Below are 24,874 nucleotides of genomic sequence, written 5' to 3' on the forward strand. Positions count from 1 at the left end.
GGAAATCAACTGCATAACAATGTGAATATACATAAAATTATTGAGCTGTATGCTTAAAAATGGTTAAGATGGTAAAAAAAAAAGAAAAGAAAATCTGTTATCTGATATCAAGCTGACACAGGGAATTTATTTTGTAGAAAAGCAACATCTAGAGAATGCCATACAACCCTAGTACATCTAAAGTACTATATATAAAAATGACAATTGCTCATAACAACAACATTGAAGCACTGAAAGATACCAAAGTACTTTCTGAATCCAAGAAGTCAAATTATAACCAGTACGGTTTTAATGTCCTAATATATATCGAAATTCTAATATGCTGACATGTGGTAAACCAGATAACCAGAACATCCAGTAATGTAACTTGGGTGACACGTAAGTTAACCTGGGATATCCAAGTCTTTTGACAATACATAAACTTGCTCATACTCATCTGGTGTACATCCACACAAATATTTTAAAATTCCAATTTCTTGGTCAAGTGATATATTTTGCTTGAGTTTATTAAATACATTTAGATGTCTCTATTATACAAAGTTAAATGTACAACTAAATTAGTAAAAAGTGCTGAGATTTTATGGGAACATTAATACTCTGACAAAAATGTTTATCAATGTACTCTATACTCAATATTGCTTTTTTTCATTTAAATCTAAATTTTTCCCTTCTATTTTTAAACCAGTTTTGTGATTTTTTAATATGAAACCTATGCCTTCTCAATTTATACAGTTTCTTCTCTTTTTTCCCTTATTTCTTAGCTTAAATTCAGTTTAAGCTTTATTGGTATCTTAGGCTTCACGTGTATTCTTACTCCTAAACACCAGCAGTTCTTCAGAGGCCTAAAATCCAGCATGGGAATTACTATATTAAATTAGTCCTAGAAAAAGCATTAAAGACATTTTTTTTCTGAAATATACAGAACATGTCATGCCAAACCTCTTGTTTATACCATAAACCGGTAATATTGGTAAATTGCACATATAGCTTACATTTCCCAAATAGAATAACTTAAATATTAAACGTACCTTTATGTTACCACCATAACTGACCTTATAAGCATAACAAATGGCAATATTCAATACAAAAATCACAAAATCCACTAACCGTAAATGCTACACATCACAGCATACTAACTCATCTCCCTATGACCTACTCAAACTATAGACAGCAAACTATAGCTTTAAGCTACTCTAGCATTTACACCCTAATTAGAAATTTATACGAAACACAATTTTATGTTCAAATATGGAAATAAGCAACATAATTCCAAATCCCAAAAGTATCCCAGCATTCTGTAAAAAGAAGTATCCCCAGCGGCTACATCCATGGTCACTAGCATCATTGTGCAGCATCTCAGGCACCTTAAAAAAAAAAAGAGCAACCTTTAAGTTTCCAGAACCACAGATTAGTTTTTAGAAGAATCTGCAAGACGGCTTTATATGTAGCTGGATATATTATGAGTCAATTCTCTAAAACATGACCGCATATATACACTGACTCTAGCTAATAATGTCACACAGCATTTTTTAACAGCTTAATTAACAATGATTATTCATGGTCTGCTCAGCAAGTCAAAATTTATATTGGTCCAGTTTGCTCCACTGTAAAATGGAGAGCTACACTGATTACCCTGCTTACTGTCTGTATCTGTATATAACATGTGGCTCACTTGAAATTCAGAGATATGGAAGCCTTACATCATATAAAATATAATTTTAGCAATAAGATTGGCTGAGATTGTTAGGTGGACTTTGGTGACAAAAAGATGACTCCTTCGTCCATTAATAAGAAACCTTTAAGCATTCTGAAGTATACACAGTTCGCCAACAGTATGTGGCTTGTGCTAGGTTTCCTACATGTCTATAGACAGTTCAATGCCTAATTACTGAAACTCTCCTCTCAAAAAGACACATCAGAAGGGGGTAGATACTTTTGTGTATCCTTATACACATTAGGCAGGACAAAGATGTGCTTGTGAGCAACAATCCAAAAAGATAAAACCATCAAGGACTTATAGTTTATATGCTACTTTGTCGAGCATAGAATCACTTCTCACTGCAACGATATTTAATCTAAACCCTTTTAAAAATGGTTTCATTGAACATTTTCTCTACTGACTTCTTAAAAACTTACCATATCAACCAGAGCAACATACATGAACAAGCCCGCAGTAAGTGCAAATATCCACATAGAAACATTTTCAGCATAATGACCAATGAAAATTCCTGTTGCCATTCCAAGATATGCCAGCATGGCTGACAGAGCATTATAAAGAACAGCCTGCTTAACAGTCATGCCAGCCTTTAGTAAAACAGCAAAGTCACCTTTAACAGAAAACAAAAAAAGGAGATAAGGTAATTAAAAAATCATTTTTAAGACACATACGCAAAAAACTTTCCAGATTTAAGAAATTCTCCAGGGCTCCCCTGGTGGTGCAGTGGTTGAGAATCCGCCTGCCAATGCAGGGACACGGGTTTGACCCCTGGTCCGGGAAGATCCCACATGATGCAGAGCAGCGAAGCCCATGTGCCACAACTACTGAGCCTGTGCTCCAGAGCCTGGAAGCCGCAACTACTGAGCCCACATACCACAACTACTGAGCCTGTGTGCCGCAACTACTGAAGCCCGTGTGCCTAGAGCCTGTGCTCCACAACAAGAGAAGCCACCACAACGAGAAGACCGCGCACCACAACGAAGAGTAGTCCCCGCTCGCTGCAACTAGAGAAAGCCTGAGCACAGCAACAAAGACCCAAGACAGACAGAAAAATCAATTAATTAACTTAAAAAAAAAGAAAAAAGAATTATTCAGGGTTAACAGTGTTAATCAGTGTAAACATCCTAACAGCTTTATAAATTAAGATATCTTTTATCCAAAGTATTTCTTAAGGTTTCCACTTTGTCGATGAATGTCAATAGTACAAATGTCAATAAGTATCAACTATTGTGCTCTTGCACTGTCTTTAAGGAGCTTTTAACTGGCTACAAGGAGGAAGAGGGAGTAGAGAACACAAATGAAATGATCAGCAAATGATTAAGGAAATATATAATTAAGAGCTAAAGAGTCTAATGTTCTGGTTATAAAAGGAGAAAAAAAGAAATTAAGATGAGAATAGCTGAGAGAGGCTTCATGGTGCATGAAGGATCTAGAATGTGGAACATAGGGAATTCCCTGGCAGTCCAGTGGTTAGGACTCTGCGTTTCCACTGCAGGGGGCCCAGGTTCGAACCCTGGTTGGGGAACTAAGATCCCACAAGCCACATGGTGTGGCCAACAATAAATAAATAAATAAAAATAGAATGCACAACACAGACCAGATGTTGAGGCTTACAAGCATGGAGCATGAAGACGGGAGGCCTTCTAAATGGCAGATCACATGCCAAGGAACAAAAGTGAAAATGGCGTTACAGGTGTGTGCGAATATGCATCTATATGAAGAAAAACAAGGACACGAACTGGGAAACAGGACAACTCTGGGAAGGTTTTAAGTCCCAGTGACAGAGAAAAAGAATTCAAAACACTATTCATCAACTTCTCATTTCTTTAGCTCTAGTGACTGAAATACTCTTTGTCAACTTCTGTCTGTTAATGGAAGATGATTCTTTAGATTCCTGTGGTCTTATTCATATTGTGCATATGAAGAAAACGATCACTGATGTCACCAGTATGCTGGTATAGGAAGATATCTGGTAGGGGAAGAGGAAAAGAGAGGGGACTCAGGTATCTCTCTGGCAACCCCACACAGGCAATTGTGTAATTGTAATCACAGGGTTAGAATTTTGGCTGGAAACAAACTTGTCCTCAGTAAGAAAGAAAGCTGGCTAGGTTAGTAGACTTAGGAGAAGGCATAAATGAGGAAGCTTGCCGGAAGTTATCATTAGCAAAAGCCAGGGACACTAAGACACTTTACCCACCTGGAAAATACCATTTGTAGGGTTCTCTTACCTAATTCATGAGGCAACTCATGACAAAACACAGCAACAGAAGTACTTAAACCACTCGATAAACCTTCAGTAAAAGCAGCACCTGTGTAAAAATCACTGCATTATTTTGTGGGTGTGTATTTTTAAAATCTTAACAGCATACACAATGAAATACAAAAGAAATAAAATATATTCTGGTTGTGAATACACAGAACTTTCTCAACTGCACTCTGTACCTTCTCCGTAAGTAATGTTAGATTACATTCAATTAGATTTAAATTTCCCAAAGGAGCACAAGCAGATACAATTGAGAAGGGAAGGTTCCACTATGCCTTAGAGTGATTAAATGATCTTATACAAACCTGAGAAGTAAATTGCTACCACATAGAACACTTACTTAAAAATATGAAACAGACTGATTTAAAAGGTTTAGGAAAAAACCCTCAGCAGTCAAGAGTACAAATACGTTTCCTGGCCTCAGAGGAATTCACTATATAATCAGACTACCATGTCTGAGTGTTCGCACATCCTCCGTTGTCGCTTATGCTGTGCACAGTGCAGAGAAGGAAGAGCACCAAGCTCCCAGGGAGCCAGGCTGGGCTACAAAACAGCACTGCCTCCTTGGCAAGTGGTTCACCTTGCCAGGCCTTGGCTACCTAATCTGTACTTATTTCCATGGTTCCTCCCAGCACTAAGTTACTACAATTTTTAAGTATTTCTATTACCGCTCAATTGTAGCACAACAATTTAATAGCAAAAAAACTATAATTCTTCTTTGGGTAGAGATTAGTAATTAAACTTATCAGATATATGAAGATTCCTTTAGCATAAAAGAAAAGATGATGGAAGTATTTCACTTTAATAAATACTGTTTATATTGCAGATAAGGGAACTCAAATGTATTGGGGGAAAAAAAAAATCCTCACATGTGCTCCAAACACCTTAGAGCCTGAGCCTGCAAATTAAAACAACTTTTGGTAGTCACAATTTAGATAAAGGGCCAAGCACAGTTTCCAGCACTTAAACTAACATTTATCAAGTACTTCATTGTCAAAGCCGCAAAGAATGAAATAACAGTTTGATAATCTTAGAAGTCAATAGCCTTATCAAACCAACCTATTCCTTGTTAAAACAAGACTGGTACTTTCATGGGACATTTTCAGAGTCAACCAACAAGGGACAGATACGTAGATATATACCAATTGCTAGGCCATCGCTGAAATTGTGCAGGCCGTCCCCCATGATCACCATCCATGCCAGTGTGGCAATGCCGGCATCCTTCAGCTCCTCCCGAGAGTAGCGCTGACTGTGACTGTGTGGGTGGTGGTTTTGGTGGTGGTGGTGATGGAGAATATGATGGTAGTCATGATGGTGGTGAACAAGGTCATCTGACTGGCCAAGTGTATCATGGAAATGCGAATGGCATTTATTCTTGCACCCTCTGGGTACGTATTCATTGTAAACTTCCTGTGGATGAGCATGAGCTATCATGACCTCCTCTTCTTCCAAGATTGCTGGCTGTTGAGAATCAAAGTGGGAGGGCTCTTGTGAGTCAGCTCGCAAATAGCCTTCAGGTCCTAGGTATAAACATAAAGGACATTGGGACAAAGTCAAATGGCTTTGTTAATGTGCATGGACACATTTCAAACATCTCCACTGACAAAGTCAACAAAAGATCTTAAAGCATGGCACTCTCTCACACAGACCTGGCAGAACTAGACATTAGAGTATTGTTGATGAAAAACATCAGTAGTTAAATGATCTCACGTACTAAGAATGAATTTTAAATGTTAACCTTCAGTAACTACCCCCAGATCCTCCCTTTATTTCTTCTACCTCCTTATGTTTTTAAAGATGATTTTTTTCCATATATTATAAAAGAAGCACATACTTACTTTATAAAAATATTTCATTTTTGGTATTTAAAATATTTAAGAAAAATATTCCAGAAAAATACTGAAAATTGGAAATAAAAAACATGCATAATTCTGTCATCTGAGTTCCTCTCTTTCAAAATTCAAGGAAAAACAGAAGAGGGGAATTCCCTGGCAGTCCAGTGGTTAGAACTTGGTGCTTTCACTGCCAAGGGCCTGGGTTCAATACCTGGTCGGCGAACTAAGATCCCTGCAAGCCGCGTGGCATGGTCAAAAAAAAAAAGGAAAAACAAGAATCTGAAATACCATCATCACCAAGAAACATTTGTTATCTATCTGTGTAAAATAAATTGCAACAATAAGTTTTTGTTTTTTCTTTTTTATACACTGGTATCAACTTTCTTGGGAGCATTCCCAATACTGTGGTCCAATTCTAGAATAGCTGTTTCCTCTCATCATTAAAAATTTCACTGGAGCCCATTACAGAGGTTGAAGACAGAATAGATACAGGAAGACGAATGAGAGTATTCACTTGCTCTTTAGAGAAAAGCAACATGCTGGAAAATAAAGGGTGGACAGGAAATCTTACAAATAACTTGGTAGCAACAATAAAGTTCTTCCTCCTTAGCCAGCAACTATATATTGAGTATCTGCTCTGGGCCAGGCACCTGCCCAGATACTGGGACAAAGTGCGTCAGCACAAAGTCTCTGCCTTCGAGAAGCTTATTGTCTTGTGGGTAGATAGCCACTTAACAAAGAAATACATGTATAAATAAGGTAATCTAAGGCATTGGAAGGCATGGGAAGAAAATAGAACAGGGTAACATGAAGGAGAATGACTGGGAGACCTTTGTATTCAGGTGATCAGGGAAGACCTCTGAGGACGAGATGTCTGAGTTGAGATTGGAATGATAGGGGGAATTTATATGAAGACCCGGGAGAAGAGTACTCCGAACTGAAGAAACAGTGAGTGCCAGGCCCTGAGACAGACCTGGTGTGCTCAAAGGATGAAAAGGAGGCCAGTGAGGCTGGACAGGGCAAACCATCGGGGAGAGTGGAGGGCAGGGCAGGACCTCGAAGGTCGTCGTAAGGCGTTTTGTTTAAAATTTTAATTTTAACTGAGTCTGTCCAACAAGAAATGCCAAGCTAACAAGTTACAGGAAACAGTAACTTTACAGTGGAGAAACATGGTAGACACAACGTTAGCCACGTGATCAAAATTAACACCACCTGTGTGTGACAGAGAGCATCATGTCGGGTGGCACACCATGTCACTGAAAAGGATGCAATACCACTTTGTGGTATTCCTGCCCAAACTGATCAACCTAATGTGAAAACATTAGACAAACCCCAAATGAGGGGAAATTAGATGCAACATTTGATCCTGAATTGTACTCTGGATCATTTCTTTTCCTTTTAGGGGTTAGGGGAGTATAAAGAAATTATTAAGACAATTGGAAAAACACAATTAAGACAATTGGAAAAAGGTCTATAGACTAGAAAATGGCATTGTATCAGCTTTAATTTCCTGATTTTGATCACTGAACTGTGATTACAAGGGAATGAATGTCCTTTTTCTTAGGAAACATAAACTTAAGCATTTTGAGGTAAAGAAGCATCATGTTTGTAACTTATTCTCAAATCGTTTAGGAAAAAAATGTGTATGTATGTCTACAGAGAGAAAGAGACAAAGAATGATAAATGTAGGTAAAATAAATGGGGAATATAAGAAAGGGGTACAGGAATTCTTTGTACTATTCTTGGAACTTTTCTCTAAGTCTGAATTTACCTCAAAATAAAAAATTAGAGAAAAAAGAGATGTAAGTATATATAGAAACAACCAACTCACTGGCAATTAAAAGAAAGTATCAGTTTAAAAAAAAAGAGCGGGGGGAGGGGTGGAGGAATTCCCTGGCGGTCCAGTGGTTAGGGCTCCGTGCTTTCACTGCTAGGGCCTACGTTCGATCCCTAGCCAGGGAACTAAGATCCCATAAGCCACGTGGCGCAGCCAAAAAAAAAGGGGGTGCGGGTGGGGCTGGAATATGGTTCCCCCTCTTCCAGACAGTCCAGGTTGCCTGCAAATCACAGAGCACTGAATTCCCTCCAGCTCTCAGATTTATAAGGACTTACGATCATCTGCGTCTACTTTCTCCTCATTTGTTGACAGTTGAGATTCATACTGGGACAACTGCTTCTTAATCTCCACATCATCATCATTTTCAGGTTTTTTCTGATTCTACAATAGCAAGGAAAAGCAATACTTTAAAATAGGCAGTTTGCTTATGCATACATCTTTAGGTAAACAGTTAAGCAAAAGATTTCATCGGAAAAGACAGCAGAGTAACAGACTTCTAATGGAATAAACCCCATCTAAGGGCAGGGCCTGTACTTAACTTGCATAGCACCTGGTAGTTTGTTTTAGGCATAAACTCTTCAGAAAGGTAAAGAATTAATGCTTCAGTAGTATGAAAGAAAAGTTACATACTCATCTTTCTGAATGTCCCCCTAGGTCACACAGTCTAAATTTGGTCTTATGCAAACAGCACTGCATCCCCTGGGAGCTTGTTATAAATGCACAGTCTCAGGCTACACCCCAGACCTAATGGATTAGAACGGGGAGTTTAACTAGATCTCCAGGCAACTCATATACACATTAAAGCTGAGCTCTGCCTCAGGCCATTGATTTAGAACCAGCTAGAGGCATGTTCTCCAGGAATTTAGTGATCTGCTAACCAATTGCTTAGTTTCCTCCAGTGCCTCTTTTGGGCACTGAAACCCCATACTTTCCATACTTTTTATAAATTAAAACTATACCGTGATATCGATATGTACTTGCTATAAAACTAAAATACTCTTCATGTAGTAAAACACCATTAACAAGCTTTTGTCTTTTTAAACAAATCTCTATTAGTTAGCCTTGAATTTATCACTAGGTTTTTTAACCAACTGAATACCATACTTGAGATATTGTCCATATCTCAGAGCCCAAGAATAAAGGTCACTGTTTGAACAACGGTGCCTGTTTATTACTACTTACACAGAATATTCAAGATAACGAAAACTGTCACAAAAATAATAGATTTCTTATCTGCAGTATCATTTGAATATGACTTAATCATCACCATACCGGAGATTTCATTCTAGCTCTAACAGTATATAAAATATCTGTACCTTCTTAGGTTGTAAGAGTTTTTAAAGGCAAGCACAGACAAATCTTTATACCTACCTCTAGCAAAATGCCTCAAACACAGAGAAAGTACTTAAATATTTGTGAAAATAAGTGAATTCATGATATTTTAAATTACTTTAGTTGATACTTTATTTGTTTGCCAATGATTATCTGTAGTACATAGACTTTTTAAGCAATTCTTTCATTCCCTAAGTATTAAGAGCCTGTAATGTTCCCTGCGCTGAATGGTGGCAATATATCAATATGTCGTAAAACAAGATACACATAGTCCTTGTTCTCAAGGAAGCTTATCACCCACAGGGAGGGAGGCTTTACACAGGTAATGATTATACAATTCTTTGATTGAAATTTTTGATAAGTTTTACAAGGAAAAATACACAGTGCTATGAGAACATATATATATGAGAGCATATAACAAACATTTAAACAAATCCCTCTGCCTGCTCTCCTCTGCATTAGGACAACAGAATAATGTAGACAGGCCAGTTAGGAGGCAACTGCTATCACCCATGTAAGTCTGGCATGGACCAGGATGATAGTAAGGAAGATGGAGAGAAATGAAAAATTACATTTCTGGATACATCTAATAAAACTAGGTTGGATATAAGGATGAGGGAGACAGAGATGATTCTCTGGTTTCCAGCATGAGCAAGAAACCTGAGAATCCAGTAGAAAGAAAGTTTGACATGGAACTATTATAACCATCTAACTACACCAAGTATGTGATTTAACCCTAATCTGAATGTAGAGATTTCAGATCGACATATATGGAAGGTAACCTAAAACTATGACATATAGAATTTTCCAGGGGTGCAGGATGGATGTCTTAAGGGAAATCGTAGGTAACATTTTCTGTTATGGGTCTGAAGAGCTCTGAATACTTGCCATATAACGAATAGTGTTTTTCTTTTTGAGAGAACCAAATGAGATTAAAAGCTGTTATGTAAATAACACTAAGATCTGGATGCCCTTGAAAAAAGAGAAACTAAATATTTTCTAAAAAGGAATAGGGGAGGAACCAAGATAGAGGAGTAGAAGGACGTGCTCTCACTCCCTCTTGTGAGAACACCAGAATAACAACTAGCTGCTGGACAATCACTGACAGGAAGACACTGGAACTCACCAAAAAAGATACCCCACAACCAAAGACAAAGGAGAAGCCACAGTGAGATGGTAGGAGGGGCCCAATCACAGTAAAATCAAATCCCATAACTGCTGGGTGGGTGACTCACAGACTGAGAACACTTATACCACAGGGGTCCACCAACTGGAGTGAAGGTTCTGAGCCCGTCAGGCTTCCCAACCTGGGGGTCCGGCAACGGGAGGAGGAATTCTTAGAGAATCAGACTTTGAAGGCTAGTGGGATTTGATTGCAGGACTTCGAAAGGACTGGGGGAAACAAAGACTCCACTCTTGGAGGGCACACACAAAGTAGTGTGTGCATCCGGACCCAGGGGAAGGAGCAGTGACCCCAGGGAAGACTGAACCACACCTACCTGCTAGTGTTGGAGGATCTCCTGCAGAGGCGGGCAGTGGCTGTGGCTCACCGTGGCGACAAGGATACTGGCAGCAGAAGTTCTGGGAAGTACTCCTTGGCGTGAACCCTCCCAGAGTCTGTCATTAGTCCCACCAAAGAGCCCAGGTAGGCTCCAGTGTTGGGTTGCCTCAGGCCAAACAACCAACAGGGAGGGAACCAAGCCCCACCCATCAGCAGACAAGCAGATTAAAGTTTTACTGAGCTCTGCCCACTCAAGCAACACTCAGCTCTACCCACCACCAGTCCCTCCCATCAGGAAACTTCCACAAGCATCTTAGATAGCCTCATCCACCAGAGGGCAGACAGCAGAAGCAAGAACTACAATCCTGCAGCCTGTGGAACGAAAACCACATTCAGAGAAAGATAGACAAGATGAAAAGGCAAAGGGCTATGTACCAGATGAAGGAACAAGATAAAACCACAGAAAACCAACTAAATGAAGTGGAGATAGGCAACCTTCCAGAAAAAGAATTCAGAATAATGATAGTGAAGATGATCCAGGACCTCGGAAAAGGAATGGAGGAAAAGATCGAGAAGACACAAGAAATGTTTAACAAAGACCTAGAAGAATTAAAGAACAAACAAACAGAGATGAACAATACAATAACTGAAATGAAAACTACACTAGAAGGAATCAATAGCAGAATAACTGAGGCAGAAGAAAGGATAAGTGACCTGGAAGACAGAATGGTGGAATTCACTGCTGCAGAACAGAATAAAGAAAAAACAATGAAAAGAAATAAAGACAGCCTAAGAGACCTCTGGGACAACATTAAATGCAACAACATTCGCATTATAGGGGTCCCAGAAGGAGAAGAGAGAGAGAAAGGACCAGAGAAAATATTTACAGAGATTATAGTTGAAAACTTCCCTAACAGGAGAAAGGAAATAGCCACCCAAGTCCAGGAAGCGAAACGAGTCCCATACAGGATAAACCCAAGGAGAAACACACCGAGACACATAGTAATCAAACTGGCAAAAATTAAAGACAAAGAAAAATTATTGAAAGCAGCAAGGGAAAAACGACAAATAACATATAAGGGAACTCCCATAAGGTTAACAGCTGATTTCTCAGCAGAAAGTCTACAAGCCAGAAGGGAGTGGCATGATATACTTAAAGTGATGAAAGGGAAGAACCTACAACCAAGATTATTCTACCCAGCAAGGATCTCATTCAGATTCGATGAAGAAATCAAAAGCTTTACAGACAAGCAAAAGCTAAAAGAATTCAACACCACCAAACCAGCTCTACAACAAACGCTAAAGGAACTTCTCTAAGTGGGAAACACAAGAGAAGAAAAGGACCTACAAAAACAAACCCAAAACAATTAAGGAAATGGTCATAGGAACATACATATCGATAATTACCTTAAATGTGAATGGATTAAATGCTCCAACCAAAAGACACAGGCTTGCTGAATGGATACAAAAACAAGACCCATATATATATGCTGTCTACAAGAGACCCACTTCAGACCTAGGGACACATACAGACTGAAAGTGAGGGGATGGAAAAAGATATTCCATGCAAATGGAAATCAAAAGAAAGCTGGAGTAGCAATACTCATATCAGATAAAATAGACTTTAAAATAAAGAATGTTACAAGAGACAAGGAAGGACACTACATAATGATCAAGGGATCAATCCAAGGAGAAGATATAACAATTATAAATACATATGCACCCAACATAGGCACACCTCAATACATAAGGCAAATACTAACAGCTATAAAAGAGGAAATCGACAGTAACACAATAATAGTGGGGGACTTTAACACCTCACTTACACCAATGGACAGAGCATCCAAAATGAAAATAAATAAGGAAACAGAAGCTTTAAATGACACAAGAGACCAGATAGATTTAATTGATATTTATAGGACATTCCATCCAAAAACAGCAGATTACACTTTCTTCTCAAGTGCACACGGAACATTCTCCAGGATAGATCACATCTTGGGTCACAAATCAAGCCTCAGTAAACTTAAGAAAACTGAAATCATATGAAGCATCTTTTCTGACCACACTATGAGATTAGAAATGAACTACAGGGAAAAAAACATAAAAAAACACAAACACATGGAGGCTAAACAATACGTTACTAAATAACCAAGAGATTACTGAAAAAATCAAAGAGGAAATCAAAAAATACCTAGAGACAAATGACAATGAAAACACGATGATCCAAAACCTATGGGATGCAGTAAAAGCGGTTCTAAGAGGCAAGTTTATAGCTATACAACCCTACCTCAAGAAACAAGAAAAATCTCAAATAAACAATCTAACCTTACACCTAAAGGAACTAGAGAAAGAAGAACAAACAAAACCCAAAGTTAGCAGAAGGAAAGAATTCATAAAGATCAGAGCAGAAATAAATGAAATAGAAACAAAGAAAACAATAGCAAAGATCAATAAAACTAAAAGCTGGTTCTTTGAGAAGATAAACAAAATTGATAAACCATTAGCCAGACTCATGAAGAAACAGAGGGAGAGGACTCAAATCAACAAAATTAGAAATGAAAAAGGAGAAGTTAAAACAGACACCACAGAAATACAAAGCATCCTAAGAGACTACTATAAGCAACTCTATGCCAATAAAATGGACAACTTGGAAGAAATGGACAAATTCTTAGGAAGAAAAAACCTTCCAAGACTGAACCAGGAAGAAATAGAAAATATGAACAGACCAATCACAAGTAATGAAATTGAAACTGCGATTAAAAATCTTCCAACAAACGAAAGTCCAGGTCCAGATGGCTTCACAGGTGAATTCTATCAAACATTTAGAGAAGAGCTAACACCCATCCTTCTCAAACTCCTCCAAAAAATTGTGGAGGAAGGAACACTCCTAAACTCATTCTATGAGGCCACCATCACCCTGACACCAAAACCAGACAAACATACTACAAAAAAAGAAAATTAAAGACCAATATCACTGATGAATATAGATGCAAATATCCCAACAAAATACAAGCAAACAGAATCCAAGAACACATTAAAAGGATCATACACCATACCATGATCAAGTGGGATTTATCCCAGGGATGCAAGGATTCTTCAGTATACTCAAATCAATCAATGTGATATACCATATTAACAAAATGAAGAATAAAAACCATATGATCATTTCAATAGATGCAGAAAAAGCTTTTGACAAAATTCAACACCCATTTATGTTAAAAACTCTTCAGATAGTGGGCATAGAGGGAAACTACCTCAACATAATAAAGGCCATATATGACAAACACACAGCAAACATCATTCTCAATGGTGAAAAACTGAAAGCATTTCCTCTAAGATCAGGAACAAGACAAGGATGTCCACTCTCACCACTATTATTCAACATAGTTTTGGAAGTCCTAGCCATGGCAATCAGAAAAGAAAAAGAAATAAAAGGAATCCAAATTGGAAAAGAAGAAGTAAAACTCTCACTGTTTGCAGATGACATGATACTATACATAGAGAATCCTAAAGATGCCACCAGGAAACTACTAGAGCTAATCAATGAATTTGGAAAAGTTGCAGGATACAAAATTAATGCGCAGAAATCTCTTGCATTCCTATATACTAATGATGAAAAATCTGAAAGTGAAATTAAGGAAACACTCCCATTTACCATTGCAACAAAAAGAATAAAATACCTAGGAATACACCTACCTAGGGAGACAAAAGACCTGTATGCAGAAAATTATGACACTGATGAAAGAAATTAAAGATGATACCAACAGATGGAGAGATGTACCATGTTCTTAGATTGGAAGAATCAATATTGTAAAAATGACTATATTACCCAAAGCTATCTATGGATTCAAAGCAATCCCTAACAAATTACCAGTGGCATTTTTTACGGAACTAGAACAAATAATCTTAAAATTTGTATGGTGACACAAAAGACCCCAAATAGCCAAAGTAGTCTTGAGGGAAAAAAACGGAGCTGGAGGAATCAGCCTCCCTGACTTCAGACTATACTACAGAACTACAGTAAGCAAGACTGTGGTACTGGCATAAAAACAGAAACATAGATCAATGGAACAAGACAGAAAGCCCAGAGATAAACCCACGCACCTATGGTCAACTAATCTATGACAAAGGAGGCAAGGATATACAATGGAGAAAAGACAGTCTCTTCAATAAATGGTGCTGGGAAAACTGGACAGCTACATGTAAAAGAATGAAATTAGAACACTCCCTAACACCATACACAAAAATAAACCCAAAATGGATTTGAGACCTAAATGTAAGACTGGACACTATAAAACTCTTAGAGGAAAACATAGGAGGAACAGCCTTTGACATTAATCACAGCAAGATCTTTTTTTATCCACCTCCTAGAGTAATGGAAATAAAAAAAATAAACGAATGGGACCTAATGAAACTTCAAAGCTTTTGCACAGCAAAGGAAACCATAAACAAGACAAAAAGACAACCCTCAGAATGGGAGAAAATATTTGCAAATGAATCAATGGACAAAGGATTAATCTCCAAAATATATAGACAGCTCATGCAGTATGTCTTCTTTCTCCAAAGAAGACATACACATGGCCAAGAAGCACATGAAAAGCTGATCAACATCACTAATTATTAGAGAAATGCAAATCAAAACTACAATGAGGTATCACCTCACACCAGTTAGAATGTGCATCACCATAAAATCTACAAGCAACAAATGCTGGAGAGGGTGTGGAGAAAAGGGAACCCTCTTGCACTGTTGGTGGGAATGTAAATTGATACAGCCACTATGGAGAACAGTATGCAGGTTCCTTAAAAACTAAAAATAGAATTACCATATGATCTAGTAATCCCACTACTGGGCATATACCCAGAGAAAACCATAATTCAAAAAGACACATGCACCCCAATGTTCATTGCAGCAGTATTTACAATAGCCAGGTCATGGAAGCAACATCAATGCCCATCGACAGACGAATGGATAAAGAAGTTGTAGTACATATATACAATGGAATATTACTCAGCCATAAAAAGGAATGAAATTGAGTCATTTGTAGAGACGTGGATGGAGCTAGAGACTGCCATACAGAGTGAAGTAAGTCAGAAAGAGAAAAACAAATATCGTATATTAACGCATGTATGTGGAACCTAGAAAAATGGTACAGATGAACTAGTTTGCAGGACAGAATTTGAGACACAGATGTAGAGAACAAACGTATGGACACCAAGGGGGAAAAGCCGCGGGGGCGTGGGGATGGTGGTGTGCTGAATTGGACAATTGGGATTGACATGTATACACTGATGTATATAAAATTGATGACTAATAAGAACCTGCTGTATAAAAAAATAAATAAAATAAAAATATAAAAAATAAATAATAAATAAAAATTCTAAAAAAATAAAAAGGAAGAGAACATGTAATGTTTGCAAAACTCCTGTGTGAAGTCTTTGTCTAGAAATTATGCTTACTTGCCATTTAATGTTTTTTATACATGTAACAAATATTTACCAATCATCTATTATGTGCCAGACACTATTCTAGGCACTGGAGATACAGCAGTAAAGAAGACAGAGAGGTCCTGGCTCTTAAGATCTTACATTCTAGTAGAAACTATTTTAGAACAGAGATTATCAAACTTCTTTGACTACAGTTCACAGTAATGTATGTAATAAACACAGTAATATATGGAATATACTGTAATATCACGGTTGCATTTAAAAACATTGGTCGTGACACAAGATTTATTTCACAATTCACAAATGATTATTAATTTAAGAGTCTAAAAAATACTGTTCTGTATTAGACAACAGAGAGCCTCCCTCTTAGAGTCCCATGTTAGAGTGCCAGATGAATATAAAGCAATCTTTAGGTAAAACTTGAAAAGTAAATTGAAATTAGAATGCTAAATTATGGCATTTGAAATAGAAACACAGTAACACAAATAAACACAAACAACCCCTCCCCCAAAAACACCCTAAAAAATGATCTTTTTTTTTTTTTTTTTTAAGGTGAGAATAATCCCAGAGAATGCAAAGAAGTATGGATATAATCTCAAACCCATCCACGTGAAGCAACAGGGACAACAGGAACATAGAAGATGACTTCCTGGATTAAGAACGATTAAGCTATTGTTATTTCACTTCTTTCCTGTAAATTGAGGTTCAGTAAATGTTCAAAATTTGCAATTTGAGATTTTAGTGAATGTAGAATCCATATGGGCAAATATTCACAGGATGGAGGAGGCCACTCTTCTCTTCACACATGCACTTGATTCCCAACGTGAGCTCTATGCTCAGCAAGAATCAACTATGTTGGTTTTCAAGCCTCTTCATGCCAGCTATACCTGTTATTGCAATTGCACAATTTAATTACATATTACTCAAACTATGAAATGATGGTGAGAATAGTTACTTCCATGAAAACTTAAGTTGAAGGCTTCTGAAAGATTCAAAGGCAAGTTGTTTAAAAAAAAAAAGGCTATTAAATTATATAAGGCACTAAAGATAGAATTACCATATGACCCAGCAATCCTACTCCTGGGCATATATCCAGAGAAACCCATAATTCAAAAAGACACATGCACCCCAATGTTCACTGCAGCACTTCACAATAGCCAGGTCATGGAAGCAACCTAAATGCCCATTGACAGACGAATGGATAAAGAAGATGTGGTACATATATACAATGGAATATTACTCAGCCATAAAAAGGAACGAAACTGGGTCACTTGTATAGGTGTGGATGGACCTAGAGACTATCATACAGAGTGAAGAAAGTCAGAAAGAGAAAAAAAAATTTCATATATTAATGCATATATGTGGAATCTAGAAAAATGGTACAGATGAACCGGTTAACAAGGCAGAAATAGAGACACAGATGTAGAGAACAAACATATGGACAGCAAGGGGGGAAAGAGGGGGTGCGGGGGGGTGGGATGAATTGGGAGATTGGGATTGACATATATACACTAATACGTATAAAACAGATAACTAATGAGAATGTGCTGCACAAGAAAAATAAAGTTCAAAAAAAATTACATAAGGCAATCACTGTATAAAATTTTTTATATTTCCAAAAATCTAGATTCTACACTTAAAATAACTTTACAAGTATGTAACCTCTTGCTCAATTTTAGAGAAACCAAAATTGGAAATTTAGATGAAGCAGCATGGCTATAGAGAAAAAAAATGATCATACAGAACTCCAACTCAAAGAAAAGTTTGGTCAACATCAAATGACCAGTATACGAGTACACAAACATCCAAGATGTGTACATGTCATTTTTAAGAGTCCCCATGAGGACAGTCTTTTGACTCATTTGCCCAGTCGCATCAGATAAGAAGAGGCAGATAATCATAGGCAACTCCAAAGATATTTTTACCAGAAATAGCCTACTGTTCAGCTTCACACTATCTTCTGGTGGCAATTTGCAAAGGGCAAGTATGTGAAAGTCACATAGTCTTTCAAACAAAACATAATATTCAGCTACTCCATGAGTAATGTAAAAGTTAATCCATGATATTTTTTTCTTAAGCCACTTTATTGAGGTATAATTGACATATAAAAAGCTGTACATATTTAATGTATACAACTCGAGTTTTGGGATAAGTATGTACCCGTGAAACCACTGGCACCATCAATGCCATAATCACGATGCTTCTCATCTTCAAGGCCCTGTGTGTGCCTTGTTTGGTGATTTGTATAGATTTTTACCCTTGCCTTTCTTACGGTCTTGTGACTTTGAAGGAGTACTGAAGATAGAGATCTCCAGGGTTATAAAGATACAGAACTGCTCTCCATGAATGCTTCTGGGAACAAAAAGGTACTGAACCCCCTCACAAATGAAGATCATACACCCTGGACAAGCCCAGTTTAGTTCAAGTACTGCTCTAAATAAATGTCCAATGCCTAGTAAGTATTCAGAATACTTTTACCTTTTTCTTCTTATCTTTAAATTGCTTGATCAATGTGAGGACATGTTCAACAAGAAACATGAAATACAAGCCTCCCAGAGCTGTCAGACCTTTCCACGTGGAATCAAAATAGGTACTTTCTTCTATGTTTTGAGAAGAGAGATGGCTGAAAAGCGGTCCTCTCTTTATTTCCATTGCTGGTTCTTCATGGCTGTGACTATGGTGATGACTTGCATGAGACTAAAGGCAAAATAATATGGATTTTATAAATTGAGTAGTTTCACACGTCAGAAAAATTGGCTAAGATAATTAACATCAAATTTGAAATTATTCAGAATTAGGCAATTAATGTGATACTTCGGAAAGAGGGGAAGTTTAGGATATTAAAAATAAAATGACCAACAAGCAGCAGCGATCTACAGCTTAAGGTATGTAATGTACGATGGCACTTAATAGAGTGGATCTGTTCAATGTAAAGACAGACACATTCCCCAATGACCCTCACAAAATAAGGTAGTGGGTATTTCCAATGTTTTCCCATGGCCACAAATAAGAGGGAACTGCAAAACTTAATAGGCATATAGTGTCTACTGCTTATACTCCCAGCTGAAAAGCCCCTACCATAGTCGTCAGTGTGCTTACAAGAAGCCCAGTCTGGGTAATGGGCCCTGGCAGGTACCCGAGATCCAGGTGCACTGCCCCAGTGGCCTGCAGCTGAGTGCAACAGGAAATTCTGCCACTGCGTGTGAGGGAACCAGGTGTGGCACACACTAACAGAGGTGAGACGGGGGGTCACAGGGTACACCCCACCCACGTGCTCCTAGAAACCAAATTTCCAGCCTTTTATACATATCAATACAAAGCACAAACCAAAAGTACACACACACACACACACACACACACACACACACATATATAGACAAACACACACATATATTTAATGTTGAATAGTAAAATACACTAATGGGATAAATTACTGTACTTACATGTGGAAGAAGGTGTAAAAAAGCATCACCACTCAGTGTCCCAACAGCCAATGCCACAAGGAAACTCAGAAGAAACTTGAAAAACACCCGATTCATGAGAGGCACTAAGATAACACCCAGCAAAGACAGGAAACTGATGACAGAAATGGCTATAAAGCCACCAACCCAGGCTGTCAAACAAAACAGAGAAAGGAAAAAGAATACAATTGATAACCTTTAAAAGAGAGACTGTGGAGCGGCTTAAGACAAATTAAAAGCAGGGGAGCTAAAGAAATACAAACTCAGTGGAATAGGACTGTGGTAACAGAGTAATAACCAAGAAATTTGATCAAATGAACAATGTGACTGAACCCTTCAGGTAAAGGGCATAAACCTAGTGGAAAATTCTTCAGCTAGGGGTGAAGGGAGGGGAAAACACGGTTACCAAAGATGAACTCTAGCTCACTTGGGAACTGAGCTTTCAGACTCCCATAACAGCTAAATTATGAGAGAGAAGAGGAAAAAGTTAGGGAAGGAAGGAAGGAAAGAAGCAGAGAAGAAAAGAGTAAGAAAAGGAAACTGGGAATTCAATAATTTCTTCAGTGAACAAAGTAATTAATTTTTCATTATAGTTTCTGAGCAATGCAACTTACACTATAGCAGAGCGTATCCTGATTTCATCTATTAATAAGAATGTACGAGAATTAGGCTCCTTAACAGCAGAGATTAACTCTGACCATCCTCCAAACAGTATGACAACATATAAAGATCCCAAATTTTGAATGACCCTGACATATCCTGTGGGAGGACCTCAGACAAGTTATGATCTAAATTTTATTTTCTCGTTTTTGTTTGTTTTAAGGGTAAGGCTAACACACTTGCTTTCTTCACATTCAAGGCAGAGAACAATTAAGATGATATATTTGGAATTACGCTGAAAAATGAATAGGTTGATGTAAATATAAGGAAAAGTACAACATAAATATATCTATTGGAAATGATTTTTACACAAAAAAGGCAATTTTACCTATTTGTAAAGAATACGTCTTTGGAGGGATTTCAGCTTTCTTTTCACTCGTTGTATGAATCAGACATGATCTAGTATCAATCTGATTGATGATGGCTGGGCAGAGATAGTTGAACTCGGTGGCATTCAGTGGAACCTGGATGCCCATGCCATGAGATGTAAGCAGCTTTGATGCATTGAAACACTGAAGAAAAGGAAACAGTGAAATCACCAAAAGGTACTCCCATTAGAGAATCCATAAAGGCTGTTTGATGACACAACACCCTTTTCCTACTGAAGGTACCTACTTTTTTATTTAAGTTAAGGTAAATCAAAATCAACTTTAGTTTTAAGTACTTTGGAACTTGCCTCAAGCTACCTGGAGATATTACGTCACAGTGGTGATTTCCCATCTCTTCTACCTATTTCTTCTTGGGAGAAGCAGTCACATCACTAGTCACCTTGGGAGAAAGCCTCAAGTGGAAAAAACTTGAGGATAAATGGACATTCACAAGCCTGTTAACTCACTGTATAAATCTATTAAGGAAATGAGCTTTAATTTCAAGACAGGTTCACTAGAGATTGAGAAATATGTTGTTTTAGTACTAACGCTACCCTACCTGGTCTAAACAAGCCCAAGACATGTCACTCTTCTAGCAACAACTGTAATTGCAAAACTTAGCTCAGTTCTGTCTGCATACTTGGCAAAGTAATGCTCCACAACGAGAGAATATTAAATTATGTCGAATACTCTTGCGGACGACAAGGCTGGTTAATAAAATAAACCTGTACCAGCAGGCTGTTGTTTCAAACGTTTAATTAGATGACAAGCTTAGTTTGAAGAGAATCTCTAGGGTATGTAAGCTCTCCCGTCTCACCAAAAAAACTGGTGGTAGCACCTGTTTCTCATCTTCTATGAAGTTACTTTAAACCCCCACAAATCTTGGCCAATACTACTCAGAACAAACTTTATCACTAGTGTCGCTATGGGAATGACCATTAGTAGGATTATCCCAGAATTAGTAAATCATGTGACGGTTTGAATGAAGTACTTAAGTTTTGCCTATTAATGTATACCAACTAACTCCTTGTTGTTGACATCTCTCAGCCAAAGCAAATTGTGTACAGTCTGGAAGTCTAGTCTAGGAAAAAACACATGAACTCAGAAGGTCACTGCCCAGACTTCTCACGTGTCCAGCATATCGCTGCTTTGCCAGTCACTCCACAGGTCACTGTGATCCCTCTGCCAAGGAGGCGAAGCTGCTCTTCCCGCACTCTTCAGCCCTTCCAACCACACCTTTTCCTAAAACAGGGATTCTAACTCCTGCTCTTTTGACCTTCCGGTTTCTGTGTTTTAATTAATGGGATTCTCCTTTAAAGATTTTCTCCAAAAATAATTTTGATATCTTTTTTCTACACTTACTTTAAACTCTATATTAGAAAGTGGTTTCAGCAGGCAGCACTATTCTTACCAAAGAACTACCCCCCGCCCCAAGTTTTGTATCAGGGATGTTTACAACATAGTAGGGACACTTTGAGCTAAGTGCCTTGCTGAGAGAGTAGAAATTCCCCTTTCAATGAACTCACCATTTTATTTTTATTTTAAACTCCTTACAACTGAGATAGAATGGCAATGACAGGACAGACAAGCAGGCATATTGATTAAAATAATGAACAGCACTCATCTTACCTCCTGAGTATTTTCATTTGTGCTTCTGGAATACATAAAGCCATTTCTGGGCTCACTCACAGATTCATTTGTTTTCCTACTAGCCAGCCAGGTCGCCCAGCTCTTTTCTGTGACACTGGGTAGAGTGGAACTGCTCACACCTTTGGGGAGAAGTTTTCCATGTTTTGGAGTTTCTATGGTTTCTAGAAAGTGAGTTCCTTCAGAGACAGCATTATACACAGTTGAGGTCACTTCACTAGCACCAGCACCATCCTTGATTAAAACATTCTTTCTACCACTGGCATGTTCTGATCGATGAGGTCCTTTCCCCTGGCTGTTTCTAGGCTCTTTACTTGAACTATCAGAGTCATGGTCTGGGCAAAGAGCTTTTCGATTTTTACTGGAAGCAGCATGATTATGGTGAGAGTGATGCTCATGGTCAGAGTGATGCTCATGGTCATGGTGTATATGGATTCTCTTAATCTTATCTATGCCTATATTCTGAAGCAATTTTCTGAACCCTTCAATTGACAAGGAATTATTTTCTCCATAGCGATGGAAAAGCTGCTGCAGATGATGCTGCCGTGTGGTAACTGCCAAGTCAACATTAATGCCAGATTCCCAATTCGGAATAATTTTCTCAGTGGTCTGAGGGAAAGCAGTGGCTGGTCCTACTTCATGAAGGGGATGTGTGACTGACAGAACGAAGGTCAGGATCAAGATCACTGATAAATTCCTCGCCATTGCACCTTCCTAAAGAAGACAGAAAAAAAAAAATCCTTGCCTTCACTTCCAAAACAATTTGAATTAAGAAATCCTATGCTGAAAACCGATGTCTAATCAAATAACCAAGTTTTACAGAGCATTGTCTAGTGTGATCAGTGTAGTAAAACAAAAGAAAAAAAGAACTGGAGTCCTAGGCTCTACCCCTGCATTGCTAAAGCATGGGAAACAACTGGAAAGCAGCTGAGTGCTAAGACTCTGTACTTAGCACTGTAAATGCAACAGTAATTCAGAGACCGGAGGGGTCCAGGTGACCACAGCCACACTGGCAACTTCTTATTGCTTCGAACAACGATTTAAAACAAAAGAAAACCCGACTAACTACCTCCACCACCACCATCATCATTTCATAGAACAATCTTTCAATATCAAAAAAAGCAGAAATGGCAATCTCAGAGTAAGTCGCATTTAAAATTTTTTTCTTAAACTATATGCAAATCACTTTGAGGCTTCTCTCCTGAAATCCCACTCTTCAAGGGCACCCAATTCTGCCACTTTCTTGTGACTCCCTCATGCATACTCAGGCAGATGTGTGCCCTAACCACACAAATGGGATATTTTTTCTTCCCCCTCAACAAATGACATCTTTCCATGTCAGTACATATAAAGGCATCACATTCTTTTGAATGACTGCAGTTTTTAAGTAAATTAAACTTCATAAAAAACTATGTTGCTCTTGTATTGCTATAAACCAGTGAAAATTTTGTCAGACTATTACTCATTCATACAATAGTGCTTGGAACCAAAGGCCTATGCTCCAAAGAGGAGTTAGGAATCCAGTTAAGCACTGAATTCAGTTAAGGAGAGGGAGGTATAATCCAGATAAGCGTATAGGCTAATATCTCAGGACCCAGCCAGCAGATGTCCAGCACCAATGATGGGTAGTGATCATGACTAAATTCATCTGCCTCCAGTGAAAGACTTAGATGTCGGACTCTGGAGTGAGACAGCAAGGGCGAGAGAGGCAACCTAGCTCTACCACTTTCGGCTGTTCTTCCTTGGACCCACTGGTAATACCGATTTTATAGGGTGACTGAGAAAACCACATGAATGGATGTATGTGGAAATGCTCCAAACACTGTCAGCAGTATTGCACAACTGCTGCTTATCGTACTGTGGAAAATGGAAGTACGCACTACCACGGGGCTAGACTCCTGAAAGAACAATCCTTGGGGCCTGAAGTTTTAATAGGCAGAAGAGAACCATTAAGAAATAATTCGCAGAAGAGAGGAGAGGAGCGAGATACGTCGGGACAACACAGACGAACGGCTCAAGGGCAGCTCCGTGCCTTGCTCCACGAAGGATGATTAGGGCGGTCCCGGTCCCCGCAAGTCCGCGGGTGTTGGAGAAAAGAAAGCAGAAGAAAAGGGCCTGGAGAAACGGGTGAGTGTAGAAAACGGGAAAGAGGGCACAAAACTGTTTCTAAAGGCTATTTTTAAACACGACAGTACCTTTTTCGAAAATGAGATCAACAGGACAAACCGTTTCCTTACCGCGTTGGATCCTGAAGCCCATCTGTGGGATGGGAAGTCCAAATGGAAGTGTGGCCTTGCCGGCCCGCGGGGTACCCCTCTCCGCCCGCCTCTCCCGGACCTGCGGGACTCACCTCTCCGCGGCCTCGCCGTCCCACGGCCCGGTCCCGCGCGCCGCTTCAGTTCCCGCCGGCGGTCCGGAGGGCTCGGAACCGGCCCGTGCTTCTCTCCCTAAAAACCTCTACACGGCACGGAGAAGCGGCGGTCTCATCGGCCCGGCTGCCCCTCGGTCGGGGTAGCGCCGCGCAGACACCGGGAAGCAGCGCCCAACGCGCCGTAGCCTCCCGGGAGGAGGACAATTACTAATTACCGCCGCTCGTAGCGCGCCGCCGGGAACCACCGCCCCCGTCGGCCATGACTGCGGGGCATGCGCAGTGCGGCTCCACCCCGTCCCTGGCAAGCGGATCCGCGCGTCCGCCGGTTTGCCGGCTCCGCGGGGCTCGCAAGGGCGGCAGGGGGCGGAGACGCGGTCCGGGTGAGCTCTGAGCGCCGAGATCAGTCGGGGGCTCTTTCCTCGAGCCCCTCTGCGCCC

At 39.1% G+C, this 24,874-nt stretch overlaps 1 protein-coding gene across 2 annotated transcripts; it reads right to left on the reverse strand.

Moving 5' to 3' along the window:
- Window positions 1-97: 97 nt before the first annotated feature.
- Window positions 98-24,636, reverse strand: SLC39A6 (solute carrier family 39 member 6). 2 transcript variants are annotated; one of them, XM_033837668.2, is made up of 10 exons: window positions 24,417-24,636; window positions 22,049-22,780; window positions 20,380-20,563; window positions 19,374-19,543; window positions 18,409-18,627; window positions 7,928-8,033; window positions 5,123-5,500; window positions 3,946-4,026; window positions 2,137-2,327; window positions 98-1,364 (listed from the first exon to the last, which is right to left on the reverse strand). In XM_033837668.2, the coding sequence occupies exons 2-10, from the start codon at window positions 22,769-22,771 to the stop codon at window positions 1,212-1,214; spliced, it is 2,205 nt and encodes a 734-aa protein (XP_033693559.1). In that variant the 5' UTR covers window positions 22,772-22,780; window positions 24,417-24,636; the 3' UTR covers window positions 98-1,211. The 2 variants fall into 2 exon arrangements, with proteins under 2 accessions (XP_033693559.1, XP_073646769.1); XM_073790668.1 differs by lacking the exon at window positions 22,049-22,780 and having other exon boundaries at window positions 24,417-24,626.
- Window positions 24,637-24,874: the final 238 nt, after the last annotated feature.

The sequence above is a fragment of the Tursiops truncatus genome, chromosome 13, assembly GCF_011762595.2.
Source record: "Tursiops truncatus isolate mTurTru1 chromosome 13, mTurTru1.mat.Y, whole genome shotgun sequence".
Classification (NCBI taxonomy): domain Eukaryota; kingdom Metazoa; phylum Chordata; class Mammalia; order Artiodactyla; family Delphinidae; genus Tursiops; species Tursiops truncatus.